Source organism: Cibotium barometz, chromosome 61 (genome assembly GCF_041138505.1).
Source record: "Cibotium barometz isolate CiBa-2024 chromosome 61, ASM4113850v1, whole genome shotgun sequence".
Classification (NCBI taxonomy): Eukaryota; Viridiplantae; Streptophyta; class Polypodiopsida; order Cyatheales; family Cibotiaceae; genus Cibotium; species Cibotium barometz.
In genome coordinates, this window is record NC_141106.1 from 27876386 (window position 1) to 27892736 (window position 16351).

The 16351-nt window shown below is 41.0% G+C and overlaps 1 protein-coding gene and 1 long non-coding RNA gene across 2 annotated transcripts in view; one reads left to right on the forward strand and one right to left on the reverse strand.

Annotated features, from left to right (window-relative positions):
- The first annotated feature begins 2869 nt into the window (after window positions 1–2869).
- Window positions 2870–3580, forward strand: LOC147604712 (abscisic stress-ripening protein 2-like). Its single transcript, XM_086794787.1, has 2 exons — window positions 2870–3180; window positions 3303–3580. Exons 1-2 carry the CDS (start codon window positions 2947–2949, stop codon window positions 3456–3458), a joined length of 390 nt encoding a protein of 129 aa, XP_086650913.1. The 5' UTR covers window positions 2870–2946; the 3' UTR covers window positions 3459–3580.
- The window catches only part of LOC147604713 (uncharacterized), a 62951-nt gene continuing 49901 nt past the window's right edge, over window positions 3302–16351 (reverse strand). The window contains exon 2 of the long non-coding RNA XR_015265322.1: window positions 3302–3476. This is a non-coding gene — a long non-coding RNA (uncharacterized LOC147604713). The remainder of the gene's footprint in view (window positions 3477–16351) is intronic.

Sequence of the window (16351 nt, forward strand, 5' to 3'; positions counted from 1 at the left end):
CTTCACACCACTAAGTGTACAATAATCTTACATTACTTCTAACCAGATTCAATAATCTTGTTTACTTACATCAAATTAAGACAATAACACCATAGTTTTGTATATTTTGCATTAAACCTTGTAACATTTCTTGATTTCTTTACAATTTTAACATTTTCTCTTAAAGAAACATAATTCATGCAAAGAAACGATTAAAATTAAGAATGTTTCAATCAACAATCACTCATTTTTGCTTCAAGATTTGATCAAGTAAATGCCATTAAAATATTAATGTCATTAGGTTAAAAACACATCATTAATGTAAGGTAAAAACTCAAGTAAATGCAATGCGGATTTATACAAAATTGAGTCGATAACTAAAGGGCGATTCACACACAACCTTTACCCTTGAAAAAAAAGTGGCCTTTTCCATTACAATACATACAAATTAAGGTTTTTATAGAATTTGAGTGAATAACCGTGGCAAAAGTTCACACCTGCCGCTCTATTCATGTAGACTTTCCTCTGTGCACTATATCAATTGATGCCAAAATGAATAACCTATCCTCAATTGATATGAAAATCTATTAGCCTAGCCTTCCTTGTGTTATATATGGGGGCTTGTCTGACATCTACAATACAAAAAAAAAGTTAAACTTATAGAAATATTTATTGTTAGATTCAAAGTTATCTCAAAATAGACTTATTCTTTCAAGTTAAAATCATTCCTTTAAAAATTTGACAAAAACTAAAAAATTAATGTTAAAGAAAGTTTAGTTTAAAAACTACATTAATAGTAATTCCTAATGAAAAGCAGTAAAGCAATGAGTATTTGAGTCTTGAAATGATATTAATTTTTCAAGGAATAATGTATCCATGTACCTTTATTATGATGTCTTTTGTGTATTATAGATGAAAGACTATGCAGAATATTAAATGAAGCATCCATAAATCAAAAGGACAAACCTAGTTTACACCCTTTGATCCATACCTCTTTATAAAAAGATAAAAAATGACATTTCACCACAAACTTACAAAGCTAATGTGAACTCAACCAAATGGGCATTGATTTATCCAAACATAAGATTAAATTCTCAATTAAATTTGAGCATCACTTTTACATCTATGCTTGAACACTTGCACCATTAGGGCTAAAGAAGCATAATAAATATAATTGCATCCTTATATGTAAACAACTTGTCTCACACTATTCAACCTAAAATTTCACAAATTTATGTAAAGGAATCCAACCTTTGATTGGAACAGTACATGTATACACAATCTTTCTTTATGCATTTATCTTATAGTCTACCTAGGGGAGGGGAGGGGAGGGAGGGGGTCACTTGTGTATTATAAAATATAGCACAAGGTTGAACAAAATATATTTTTGTTTCCAGTAGAGTTGCAAAACATTTGTGTATATATGTAGAAGGGGCTTTCTATATTGAAGAAGGATAAGATGACTTGCATTGAAGAGGGGATTTTTTAAGTCTCGAATTTACAAAAAGGGGGGTTTATACACAATCTTAGAATATTCCGAAATTTGTTTTCTAAATACACCCCCCTTGTGCACATGCTATATGGAATTTCCATATAGTGCACCCCTAGGATAATGTACTACATTAAATATTGAATTCCTATAAAGCCTGTCACTTTTGGCAAGTTAATTGTGAAGCATTAGTGCATATGAGAAGTCGCTCCAAATTGAATCAATTTATAAGTGATCCTATGTAATGATTTCCTTTTTTCATCTCGAATTGACGGAACAAGAAGTACTCTTAATTATAAATTATTTAATCGTTATTACTCACTAAATTTTGGGAAGAAAATTTCCTTTGGAGTTAGCTCATTTTACGAATTCATCATTAGCTCCTAGTATTATTCATACAAGCTTAGAGTTGTGTGGGAGGGTCAAGTCCGTGAACGCTTTGGAGTTTTTTTGTCCTCCACATGAATGCACTCTTAATTTTGCTACCCCTCAAGGAAAGGCTATACTACTAGCCTAAACTCGATGGCAAAGTAACTTTATCTTTTGGACGTATGTAGGGCTCATTATATGAATTCTCGATCATGTTTTACCCAAGAACGGCCTCTCGTGGGGTCTTAATGAGTCTTTGTTGTGTTCTTTATGTGTGAACATAGATGAGGTTATCACATGTGCTTGCTTTGGATTGTCTAGATAAGCCTTAACATGCTCTAGGTACCCTTGGTTGCTCCATCGATGCAACGCACACTTACAACATTAAGACGACGGGGCCACGTGAGGGCACATGTTAGGAAGATGAAGCTCAAATTTTGGTGTCCTTGGGTATGGGAGTGCTAGTGGTCCGTTCTATGGGTAAGAAATATGTAAAAGATTTGTTCCCAACTAAAGTTCGGGTGCATGTGGATGGGCAATACAATGTGAACAAGGGATTTTTCAAATGTCAGTCCTCAATTTTCTATAAAATGCACATTGTGTTTTTGGAAAGAAAATGTGTGTTCTTGTCGAGGATATATGTGCAATTCCTGGATAAATCATGCACAATTATAATTGGAGAAATGGGGTGGTGTCAAATCAATGTCAATAACTAAAGGGGAATTCACACACACCTTGGATTTTTTTTATTTTTATTTTTATTTTTTTTGGCCTTTTTCCATTACAATACCCTTGAGGAGTGGAGAACCCTTTCCTCTGTGGACTCAATCCTACCCTCAATTGATACCAACAATGATTAACCTACCCTCAATCCTCTTTTTAAGGTGCAACAGCATCAAAGCAAAATGTGAAGTGACTCAAGATTCGATTCCGGCCACTAACGCTAGAATACGGGCATCTTCTTTAGAAAGTCCGACGACGACAGAATAGAAAAAAAACGATAAAGGCCGGTGTGGAAAAAACTGTATAAATGGGCCTGTGGGAAACTCACTCTTCCAAACAAGCAACGGTTGCTCGAAGTAACCAAAGAACAAGAAGAGTAAGGAAACATGTCTTGCCACCGCCATCATGATGGGGAGGAGGAGAGGTACTACGGCGAGGCGTATGAGGGCGAACGCGTGTATGCCGCCCAGCCTTACGTGGGCGAGAGCGCCTACCAACGCTTCGACGAAAGCTACGTTCGTGAAGGCCCGCCACCACCGCGGCAGCACCACCACGCCAACTACCAGCGCAACGAACGCTTGGGCGAGCTGGGTGCTGTGGCTGCGGGAGCCTTCGCTCTGGTATTATTATAATATTAACGCTTCATTTCTCATACCCATCATCTCCTGCAGAGCCGTTTCGGCCTTTGCTGATCTCTAATAATTACTGCTCACTACCTAATCGCTTGATGATCATATTTCAGTATGAAGGTCACAAAGCCAGCACCGACCCAGCGCACTGCGCCAAGCACAAGCAGGAGGCCGAGGTCGCAGGCTTGGCAGCTCTCGGCTCCGGCGGCTATGCCGTTTACGAGCACCGCGAGAAGAAAAGTATAGCAATGGCTATGGTTGCTGAATAGAAACTTACCCGTCCGTGCCTTAAACTGCCTATATTATGTATGGCTATGGAAGCGGTCAGCGCTCTCGTCTTGCCCTAAAGCACTATTATAATCTTAATAGAATAACTTCGCTTCCTTTTTAAGTACTGTGCGTTAGTAGCTAGTGTAGTAAAAAAAGGGAGCAGTGCAAGTATTAATCACCTTATCAACGTTGACAATATATACAGCAAGTCTAATGCATTACAAGATGAAATCTTGAAATACAGCAAGGGGGCTCTGCAAGTCGTCTCTGGGGAAAAGTTATCCCCCTTGCCACTCTGAGAAAGGTGTCATCATTCCTGTTTCCATCGTTTGTATGTGATGCTCCAATAGAGCCCTTCTCTACCTATCGAAGGTAGTAGCAGAAGCAAGAAGGGCATCGTACGTGAAATGTGTGTGTGTGTGTGTGTGTGAGAGAGAGAGAGAGAGAGAGAGAGAGAGAGAAGGGGGGGACGTGTGCACACTTGTTGGCTCTTGCACACCTCATATGCTATGTGTATAAGAAAGAGAAAGAGAGAAAGAGAGAGAGAGCACGTGTAACTCTCAGAGAGAGCCAACCTATAGGAGAGAGATGATGATGATGATGATGTGATTGTGCTGCTGTGCGAGAGAGCCAACCTCAAGCAATACAAAGAATCCTGCGAGAGAGAACCGATGTGTTAGTAAAGACAATAGCAACAAACATCTAGCTTGTACTTGAAATAAGTTTTTGTTTTGATTTATTACCAAATCGAACATCAATATGATGAACCTTTGAAACAAAAAGCAAGCCTACTCGGTTTAATCATAAAACACGTTTCAGTGCCATATATTTTAGGATTTTATCTTGGTCATATTAATCAAATAACCACTCGAAATGTCCATTCAATAAATCTACGGTAAACCTTAGGTCCTTACGTGAACCCATGCACTCCCTTCTCTTCTACACAGTCCCAACCTAGATACACACGAGAATTAGGGAGTGTGCATACTAGCTTTGCAACTCATCAAATATTCCATCACTAGAAACATATAATCCCCTTGTAGAAGGACCAAAGCAGCATCTACTATAGCCCTTTGTTTCTCTTGGCCCCCATGACCAATAAACACACATTTGATGGCCTTTGGTTGCATATTTGACCACACATATAACCTCGTAGAAGGATCAAAGCATATGTAGCCCTTTCGCTTTGGTATTACTATAATAACGCTTGATTTCTCATACCCATCTCCAAAACCTTTGCTTTCTATAATAATTACATCCCTCTCTTAGTACTCACTACCTTATGATCATATTTCAATATGAAGGTCACAAGGCCACTACACCGACCCAGCACAACACTCCTCTAAGTACAAGCAGGAAGCTGAGGTCGTAGGCTTGTCACCTCTCGCCTCCAGCAGGGTTACGCGTTTTACGAGCACCGCGAGAAGGAAAAGTATAGCAATGGCTATGGTTGCTGAATAGAAAATCACCACCATGCCTATTAAAACTACCTATATTATGAAAAGAACTACAGTAGTACAACCAAGTAAAATCTAAACTATTGATCTCTACAAATCACTTTTGTCTTGTTCAGAATTTACACAGAAAATCCCATCTCCTCCTCCATCAAACAAGACTGCTCCCAAGATATCTGATAACCCAGCATGATGTTGGCCTCCATCATTACATCAATAGTGCATCCATGAGGGGATTGTGTTTCCAATAGGGTTTTCTAAAAAAGATCATCGTGCTTTACTTTTCGGTACCACCTTTGAGTTCTTGGTCCGAATTTGGGGGGTCTCTTCTTCCCTTCCCAACATCTCACCTACACCATACAAATCACCATTAGGAACTCACTCCTAGTATTATTCTGGATATATGTGTGTCTAAATTAGCGAGGAAGCAACGAGCCTGTCAGCACTCGTCTTGCTTTAAAGCACTATAATTTTAATAGAATAACCTCGCTTCTGTTTTAAAAGTACTCTGTTAGTAGGTATTGTAAAAAATGGGGTAGTGTGTGGGTAGTATTTAATGAATACTTGACCTTATCAAACTTAATAAAATTCAAATGGCTAATGTATTACAAGATGAAACCTTGAAATATAGTGCTCACCACATCCCTTTCCTTTGGTTATACCACCGTCCCACTTACCTAAGGTGTTGCCATCTCTATGTCCATTGTGTGCATGTGATGCTCCAACAGAGCCCCTATCAAAGGTAGTAGGAAAAGGCAAGAGGGGCATTGTACATGAAATGAGAGAGAGAGAGAGAGAGAGAGAGAGAGAGAGAGAGAGAGAGAGAGAGAGAGAGACTGTGTGCATGCTTGTTGGCTCTTGCACACCTGGTATGCTATGTGTGTAAGAAAGCAAAAGAGAGATGATTCGATGGGGAGGACAACGGTTGAATGCCTCTTCCACGTAGCAACAATGAGAGAGAGAGAGAGAGAGAGAGAGAGAGAAGAGAGAGAGAGAGAGAGAGAGAGAGAGAGAGAGAGAGAGAGAGAGAGAGTATTGTCTCTCAGAGAGACGACTTGCAAGGGACAGAAAGAGAGATGATGATGTGACTCTATTGTGAAATGAGAGGGGGAGAGAGAGAGAGGGGGGGGCTGTGTGCACGCTTGTTAGCTCTTGCACAACTTGTATGCTATGTGTGTAAGAAAGAGAAAGAGAGACGGGTTGTGTGCATACTTGTTGGCTCTTGCACACCTCGTATGCTATGTTTGTAAGAAAGAAAAAGAGAGATGATTGAATGAGGAAGAGAATCACAATAGCGATTGAACGCCTCTTCCACCTAGCGACAACGAGAGAGAGAGAGAGAGAGAGAGAGAGAGAGAGAGAGAGAGAGAGAGAGAGAGAGAGAGAGAGAGAGAGAGAGAGAGAGAGTACATGTAACTACATGTCTCTTAGAGAGAGCTTACTTGCATGAGAGAGAGCGAGAGATGATAATGTGATTCTACTGTTAAGAGAGAGCTTGCATACATGTAGGAGAGAGAGACGATGATGATGTGATTGTGCATGGCAAGAGAATCGACCTCGAGTAGTACATAGAATCCTATGAGAGAGAGCCGATGCATTAGTAAAGAGAATAGCGACAAATGTTCAACTTCGTGGAAAAAAGATTTCTTTTAATTTATTACCAAATCAAATGTACCAAATCAAATGTCAATATGAACCTTTGAATATACCTGTTAGTCACACTCTCTCTCCCCAACACACATATAGACATATTATATATATATATCATACACACACGCAAAGTGCGCACACTCTCTCTCTTCATTATAATTAGGAGCTTGTGAGGGGAGGGACCCCCTTGGAAATTTTGAAGGTAGCCTACCATGAGCTCCAGAGTGCCTGTTCAAATAGCATCTAGTTCTCATAGTAATTCAAATAAAAAATTGAAATTCATATTCTTTATGTTAAATAATACTTACTACCATGGTATATGAACTCGCTGTAGATAAGACATGCAAAGGTCTTTCATCCGACGTCTGAAAAGGCGATGCCGGCTCCGACCTGAAGGATACCCCCATCAGGTGTGATGTCGCATGTGACACCCAAAGTGCCAGTGCACGTGCGCATAGGCACTGGTGGGGGCACTGGTGTGGTGTGCTACTCTGTCGTGCGCTGACGCCTACGTGCAATACAAAAATATGATATATTAAGATGTGAGTTCTTAAAAAGTACTTGATATTTAATCTGTAATCGCCATAAAAGATATACCTATGGGACGAACGGCCACTAGCCTGTGAATCAGGTGTCACTTGAGTACTACCAGGAGGTACATCAAGAGTAAGCCGTTGACTCCCGTGATGTGATGTACATGGGATAGGAGTCCTAAGCAAACAAAGACATCAAAAGGATATATATATTAAGAATTCTATATGTAAAAAAAGGATGACATTACTATTTTATCAATCGAGAAGCTTACCGATGCGCTGTAGTGTGTGCATGAGAAGAAGTCTCCACTCCTGCATGTGGCTGGGAGGATGTACCCTCTCCAGGTCATATGGGCATACTAAATCTCCCAAGAATCTCAATGGCGCCGTGTAAACCCGCATCATCCATCACATAATCTGCCATGGCCTCTGACAGTGTATCTCTAGAAAGTCCACTGCCTCGTAGAAAAGTCTTGATGATCGCCAGCTTCACTTTACGGGTGTGGTCACTCATTGTATCTATATAATTAAAACAACTATATGTGAGACTAGAGATACATTTTTAGAGGAGAGCTCAATCTATCTAATCAGAAACATTGACTAAATAACTCCAAGCAAGATGCGTCCACATCTCAAAGTTTGCAAGAGTCATATATGGACTGTTGCAAAGAACGTCAAAAATAAGAATAGATGTCTAATGTGTTTGTGAAAGAACTTCTTTCCAATCTTACGACATGAAGGTAGAGATGGCCAACTTAGTCCAGGATATCAATGGAAAATAAAACTGTATGTAGGCCATAACAATGGATTGGACAATTCTCAATCTAACATGAAGCGGCCATGTGGCCATGGACAGTTTCCAATAGCGCACTTTAGGTCGAAGCTTATCCATGACCCACGACTTGAATCTTGTCAGATGGCATTACCTGATGCAGTTTCAAATTGATAAATTGTGTGAGGTGCAAACCTTACAATTGGAGATCACTAATCTCTTTGCGCAAGTTCACATGGAGAAGCTGCAAGATCACTTGATCCATAAGATGGTTGCAAGATACAAAGTTCTCAGCGGATTCAAGGATCTAGGCCACCTGAGGAGTGAAATATTAAAGAACATATATAATGTTCCTTTCGATGAGGATGAGGGCTTGCAAGATGTTCTTGTGAGATGCCATCTGCTTACGTGTGTCTTAGAACTCCATCTTCTACATTCATCTATTTATGGGGGACATGCCCTGGATATGGATGTGATTGTGAACACAGGGATATCAAGGTATTGCATGCATTTGATGCTCAAGAAGCCTAAGCTAATGCCGGAAGACCCGGATGTGGCCATCAAGAAACCACGTTCATTTTATAAGCACCTGAAAATGGGGTACGCCATCAAGGATAGTACAAGCAATCATTTCCAGAAGAGACAAAGGCAGTTACGTCTTATCAATCAGTGAGCAATCATTTCCAGAAGAGACAAAGGCAGTTACGTCTTATCAATCAGTTACGTCTTATCAATCAGCGAGCAATCCCATGTGCATTTGGATTTGTGGGGAAGCCTAAGAGCACTCAATGGAATTTCAAACTTGGGCACCTCTCCATTCTGGTAGATGCCTTGAATCTTGTCAGATGGCATTACCTGATGCAGTTTCAAATTGATAAATTGTGTGAGGTGCAAACCTTGCAATTGGAGATCACTAATCTCTTTACGCAAGTTCACATGGAGAAGCTGCAAGATCACTTGATCCATAAGATGGTTGCAAGATACAAAGTTCTCGGCGGATTCAAGGATCTAGGGCACGTGAGGAGCAAAATATTAAAGAACGTATATAATGTTCCTTTTGATGAGGATGAAGGCTTGCAAGATGTTCTTGTGAGATGCCATCTGCTTACGTGTGTCTTCGAACTCCATCTTCTACATTCTTCTGTTTATGGGAGACATGCCCGAGATATGGATGTGATTGTGAACATAGGGATTTCAAGGTATTGCATGCATTTGATGCTCAAGAGGCCTAAGCTAATGCTCGAAGACTTGCATGTGGCCATCAAGAAAGCACGTTCATTATAAGCGCCTGAAAATGGGGCACGCCATCAAGGATAGTACAAGCAATCATTTCTAGAAGAGATGAAGGCAGTTACGTCTTATCAATCAACGAGCAATCCCATGTGCATTTAGATTTGTGGGGAAGCCCTAGAGCACTCATTGGAATTTCAAACTTTGGCACCTCTCCATTGTGGTAGACGCCTTGAATCTTGTCAGATGGCATTACCTGATGCAGTTTCAAATTGATAAATTGTGTGAGGTGCAAACCTTACAATTGGAGATCACTAATCTCTTTGCGCAAGTTCACATGGAGAAGCTGCAAGATCACTTGATACATAAGATGGTTGCAAGATACAAAGTTCTCGACGGATTCAAGGATCTAGGGCACGTGAGGAGCGAAATATTAAAGAACGTATATAATGTTCCTTTCGATGAGGATGAAGGCTTGCAAGATGTTCTTGTGAGATGCCATCTGCTTACGTGTGTCTTCGAACTCCATCTTCTACATTCATCTATTTATGGGGGACATGCCCGAGATATGGATGTGATTGTGAACATAGGGATATTGTTGAGATATCGAGCTCGTCCAGTGAGGCGGTGGCCACTTAGGCCCCACACTTACACCACTGGCATGGTTGGTGAGATCTTGGGTGATATGCGGCCAGTGGGATGACAGGCTGTGTGACAGCCATTCTAGAGACTGGCATAGTTATAGCGCCAGCTCATTTAGTCGGGTTCACACTATAGAGAACCCGTGTATGTATTGGTTGAGTACCTTTCATATTATGTGTACTCTTATCTTGTATATGGTGTGTTGAGTGTTGAGTAGAGAAGAAGAAGATTTTAAGATAATGGTAAGATAATGTGTACTCTTATCTTGTATATGGTGAGAGGCTTAAAATCTTCTTCTTCTCTACTCAACACTCAACACACCATATACAAGATAAGAGTACACATAATATGAAAGGTACTCAACCAATACATACACGGGTTCTCTATAGTGTGAACCCGACTAAATGAGCTGGCGCTATAACTATGCCAGTCTCTAGAATGGCTGTCACACAGCCTGTCATCCCACTGGCCGCATATCACCCAAGATCTCACCAACCATGCTAGTGGTGTAAGTGTGGGGCCTATCCCCCAGGCGGGTCATCAGTGGCCACCGCCTCACTAGACGAGCTCGATATCTCAACAATATCCCTATGTTCACAATCACATCCATATCTCGGGCATGTCCCCCATAAATAGATGAATGTAGAAGATGGAGTTCGAAGACACACGTAAGCAGATGGCATCTCACAAGAACATCTTGCAAGCCTTCATCCTCATCGAAAGGAACATTATATACGTTCTTTAATATTTCGCTCCTCACGTGCCCTAGATCCTTGAATCCGTCGAGAACTTTGTATCTTGCAACCATCTTATGTATCAAGTGATCTTGCAGCTTCTCCATGTGAACTTGCGCAAAGAGATTAGTGATCTCCAATTGTAAGGTTTGCACCTCACACAATTTATCAATTTGAAACTGCATCAGGTAATGCCATCTGACAAGATTCAAGGCGTCTACCACAATGGAGAGGTGCCAAAGTTTGAAATTCCAATGAGTGCTCTAGGGCTTCCCCACAAATCTAAATGCACATGGGATTGCTCGTTGATTGATAAGACGTAACTGCCTTCATCTCTTCTAGAAATGATTGCTTGTACTATCCTTGATGGCGTGCCCCATTTTCAGGCGCTTATAATGAACGTGCTTTCTTGATGGCCACATGCAGGTCTTCGGGCATTAGCTTAGGCCTCTTGAGCATCAAATGCATGCAATACCTTGAAATCCCTATGTTCACAATCACATCCATATCTCGGGCATGTCTCCCATAAACAGAAGAATGTAGAAGATGGAGTTCGAAGACACACGTAAGCAGATGGCATCTCACAAGAACATCTTGCAAGCCTTCATCCTCATCAAAAGGAACATTATATACGTTCTTTAATATTTTGCTCCTCATGTGCCCTAGATCCTTGAATCCGCCAAGAACTTTGTATCTTGCAACCATCTTATGGATCAAGTGATCTTGCAGCTTCTCCATGTGAACTTGCGTAAAGAGATTAGTGATCTCCAATTGCAAGGTTTGCACCTCACACAATTTATCAATTTGAAACTGCATCAGGTAATGCCATCTGACAAGATTCAAGGCATCTACCAGAATGGAGAGGTGCCCAAGTTTGAAATTCCATTGAGTGCTCTTGGGCTTCCCCACAAATCCAAATGCACATGGGATTGCTCGCTGATTTATAAGACGTAACTGATTGATAAGACGTAACTGCCTTTGTCTCTTGTGGAAATGATTGCTCGCTGATTGATAAGACGTAACTGCCTTTGTCTCTTCTGGAAATGATTGCTTGTACTATCCTTGATGGCGTACCCCATTTTGAGGCGCTTATAAAATGAACGTGGTTTCTTGATGGCGTACCCCATTTTCAGGCGCTTATAAAATGAACGTGGTTTCTTGATGGCCACATCCGGGTCTTCCGGCATTAGCTTAGGCTTCTTGAGCATCAAATGCATGCAATACCTTGATATCCCTGTGTTCACAATCACATCCATATCCAGGGCATGTCCCCCATAAATAGATGAATGTAGAAGATGGAGTTCTAAGACACACGTAAGCAGATGGCATCTCACAAGAACATCTTGCAAGCCCTCATCCTCATCGAAAGGAATATTATATATGTTCTTTAATATTTCACTCCTCAGGTGCCCTAGATCCTTGAATCCGCTGAGAACTTTGTATCTTGCAACCATCTTATGGATTAAGTGATCTTGCAGCTTCTCCATGTGAACTTGCGCAAAGAGATTAGTGATCTCCAATTGTAAGGTTTGCACCTCACACAATTTATCAATTTGAAACTGCATCAGGTAATGCCATCTGACAAGATTCAAGTCGTGGGTCATGGATAAGCTTCGACCTAAAGTGCGCTATTGGAAACTGTCCATGGCCACATGGCCGCTTCATGTTAGATTGAGAATTGTCCAATCCATTGTTATGGCCTACATACAGTTTTATTTTCCATTGATATCCTGGACTAAGTTGGCCATCTCTACCTTCATGTCGTAAGATTGGAAAGAAGTTCTTTCACAAACACATTAGACATCTATTCTTATTTTCGACGTTCTTTGCAACAGTCCATATATGACTCTTGCAAACTTTGAGATGTGGACGCATCTTGCTTGGAGTTATTTAGTCAATGTTTCTGATTAGATAGATTGAGCTCTCCTCTAAAAATGTATCTCTAGTCTCACATATAGTTGTTTTAATTATATAGATACGATGAGTGACCACACCCGTAAAGTGAAGCCGACGATCATCAAGACTTTTCTACGAGGCAGTGGACTTTCTGGAGATACACTGTCAGAGGCCATGGCAGATTATGTGATGGATGATGCGGGTTTACACGGCGCCATTGAGATTCTTGGGAGATTTAGTATGCCCATATGACCTGGAGAGGGTACATCCTCCCAGCCACATGCAGGAGTGGAGACTTCTTCTCATGCACACACTACAGCGCATCGGTAAGCTTCTCGATTGATAAAATAGTAATGTCATCCTTTTTTTACATATAGAATTCTTAATATATATATCCTTTTGATGTCTTTGTTTGCTTAGGACTCCTATCCCATGTACATCACATCACGGGAGTCAATGGCTTACTCTTGATGTACCTCCTGGTAGTACTCAAGTGACACCTGATTCACAGGCTAGTGGCCGTTCGTCCCATAGGTATATCTTTTATGGCGATTACAGATTAAATATCAAGTACTTTTTAAGAACTCACATCTTAATATATCATATTTTTGTATTGCACGTAGGCATCAGCGCACGACAGAGTAGCACACCACACCAGTGCCCCCACCAGTGCCGATGCGCACGTGCACTGGCACTTTGGGTGTCACATGCGACATCACACCTGACGGGGGTATCCTTCAGGTCGGAGCCGGCATCGCCTTTTCAGACGTCGGATGAGAGACCTTTGCATGTCTTATCTACAGCGAGTTCATATACCATGGTAGTAAGTATTATTTACATAAAGAATATGAATTTCAATTTTTTATTTGAATTACTATGAGAACTAGATGCTATTTGAACAGGCACTCTGGAGCTCATGGTAGGCTACCTTCAAAATTTCCAAGGGGGTCCTCCCCTCACAAGCTCCTAATTATAATGAAGAGAGAGAATGTGCGCACTTTGCGTGTGTGTATGATATATATATATAATATGTCTATATGTGTGTTGGGGAGAGAGAGTGTGACTAACAGGTATATTCAAAGGTTCATATTGACATTTGATTTGGTAATAAATTAAAAGAAATCTTTTTTCCAAGAAGTTGAACATTTGTCGCTATTCTCTTTACTAATGCATCGGCTCTCTCTCATAGGATTCTATGTACTACTCGAGGTCGATTCTCTTGCCATGCACAATCACATCATCATCGTCTCTCTCTCCTACATGTATGCAAGCTCTCCCTTAACAGTAGAATCACATTATCATCTCTCGCTCTCTCTCGTGCAAGTAAGCTCTCTCTGAGAGACATGTAGTTACATGTACTCTCTCTCTCTCTCTCTCTCTCTCTCTCTCTCTCTCTCTCTCTCTCTCTCTCGTTGTCGCTAGGTGGAAGAGGCGTTCAATCGCTATTGTGATTCTCTTCCTCATTCAATCATCTCTCTTTCTCTTTCTTACAAACATAGCATACGAGGTGTGCAAGAGCCAACAAGTGTGCACACAACCCGTCTCTCTTTCTCTTTCTTACACACATAGCATACAAGTTGTGCAAGAGCTAACAAGCGTGCACACAGCCCCCCCTCTCTCTCTCTCTCCCCCTCTCATTTCACAATAGAGTCACATCATCATCTCTCTTTCTGTCCCTTGCAAGTCGTCTCTCTGAGAGACAATACTCTCTCTCTCTCTCTCTCTCTCTCTCTCTCTCTCTCTCATTGTTGCTACGTGGAAGAGGCATTCAACCGTTGTCCTCCCCATCGAATCATCTCTCTTTTGCTTTCTTACACACATAGCATACCAGGTGTGCAAGAGCCAACAAGCATGCACACAGTCTCTCTCTCTCTCTCTCTCTCTCTCATTTCATGTACAATGCCCCTCTTGCCTTTTCCTACTACCTTTGATAGGGGCTCTGTTGGAGCATCACATGCACACAATGGACATAGAGATGGCAACACCTTAGGTAAGTGGGACGGTGGTATAACCAAAGGAAAGGGATGTGGTGAGCACTATATTTCAAGGTTTCATCTTGTAATACATTAGCCATTAGAATTTTATTAAGTTTGATAAGGTCAAGTATTCATTAAATACTACCCACACACTACCCCATTTTTTACAATACCTACTAACAGAGTACTTTTAAAACAGAAGCGAGGTTATTCTATTAAAATTATAGTGCTTTAAAGCAAGACGAGTGCTGACAGGCTCGTTGCTTCCTCGCTAATTTAGACACACATATATCCAGAATAATACTAGGAGTGAGTTCCTAATGGTGATTTGTATGGTGTAGGTGAGATGTTGGGAAGGGAAGAAGAGACCCCCCAAATTCGGACCAAGAACTCAAAGGTGGTACCGAAAAGTAAAGCAGGATGATCTTTTTTAGAAAACCCTATTTGAAACACAATCCCCTCATGGATGCACTATTGATGTAATGATGGAGGCCAACATCATGCTGGGTTATCAGATATCTTGGGAGCAGTCTTGTTTGATGGAGGAGGAGATGGGATTTTCTGTGTAAATTCTGAACGAAGACAAAAGTGATTTGTAGAGATCAATAGTTTAGATTTTACTTGGTTGTACTACTGTAGTTCTTTTCATAATATAGGTAGTTTTAATAGGCATGGTGGTGATTTTCTATTCAGCAACCATAGCCATTGCTATACTTTTCCTTCTCGCGGTGCTCATAAAACGCGTAACCCCGCTGGAGGCGAGAGGTGACAAGCCTACGACCTCAGCTTCCTGCTTGTACTTAGAGGAGTGTTGTGCTGGGTCGGTGTAGTGGCCTTGTGACCTTCATATTGAAATATGATCATAAGGTAGTGAGTACTAAGAGAGGGATGTAATTATTATAGAAAGCAAAGGTTTTGGAGATGGGTATGAGAAATCAAGCGTTATTATAGTAATACCAAAGCGAAAGGGCTACATATGCTTTGATCCTTCTACGAGGTTATATGTGTGGTCAAATATGCAACCAAAGGCCATCAAATGTGTGTTTATTGGTCATGGGGGCCAAGAGAAACAAAGGGCTATAGTAGATGCTGCTTTGGTCCTTCTACAAGGGGATTATATGTTTCTAGTGATGGAATATTTGATGAGTTGCAAAGCTAGTATGCACACTCCCTAATTCTCGTGTGTATCTAGGTTGGGACTGTGTAGAAGAGAAGGGAGTGCATGGGTTCACGTAAGGACCTAAGGTTTACCGTAGATTTATTGAATGGACATTTCGAGTGGTTATTTGATTAATATGACCAAGATAAAATCCTAAAATATATGGCACTGAAACGTGTTTTATGATTAAACCGAGTAGGCTTGCTTTTTGTTTCAAAGGTTCATCATATTGATGTTCGATTTGGTAATAAATCAAAACAAAAACTTATTTCAAGTACAAGCTAGATGTTTGTTGCTATTGTCTTTACTAACACATCGGTTCTCTCTCGCAGGATTCTTTGTATTGCTTGAGGTTGGCTCTCTCGCACAGCAGCACAATCACATCATCACATCATCATCTCTCTCTTGCATGCATGTTGGCTCTCTCTTAAGCGTAGAATCACATCATCATCATCATCATCTCTCTCCTATAGGTTGGCTCTCTCTGAGAGTTACACGTGCTCTCTCTCTCTTTCTCTCTTTCTCTTTCTTATACACATAGCATATGAGGTGTGCAAGAGCCAACAAGTGTGCACACGTCCCCCCCTTCTCTCTCTCTCTCTCTCTCTCTCTCTCTCTCACACACACACACACACACATTTCACGTACGATGCCCTTCTTGCTTCTGCTACTACCTTCGATAGGTAGAGAAGGGCTCTATTGGAGCATCACATACAAACGATGGAAACAGGAATGATGACACCTTTCTCAGAGTGGCAAGGGGGATAACTTTTCCCCAGAGACGACTTGCAGAGCCCCCTTGCTGTATTTCAAGATTTCATCTTGTAATGCATTAGACTTGCTGTA

Coding starts and splice junctions, on each gene's coding strand:
- LOC147604712 (XM_086794787.1), top strand. CDS start 2,947: ATGTCTTGCCACCGCCATCATGATGGGGAGGAGGAGAGGTACTACGGC. Junction 3,181..3,302: donor CTGCGGGAGCCTTCGCTCTG/GTATTATTATAA, acceptor ATCATATTTCAG/TATGAAGGTCACAAAGCCAG.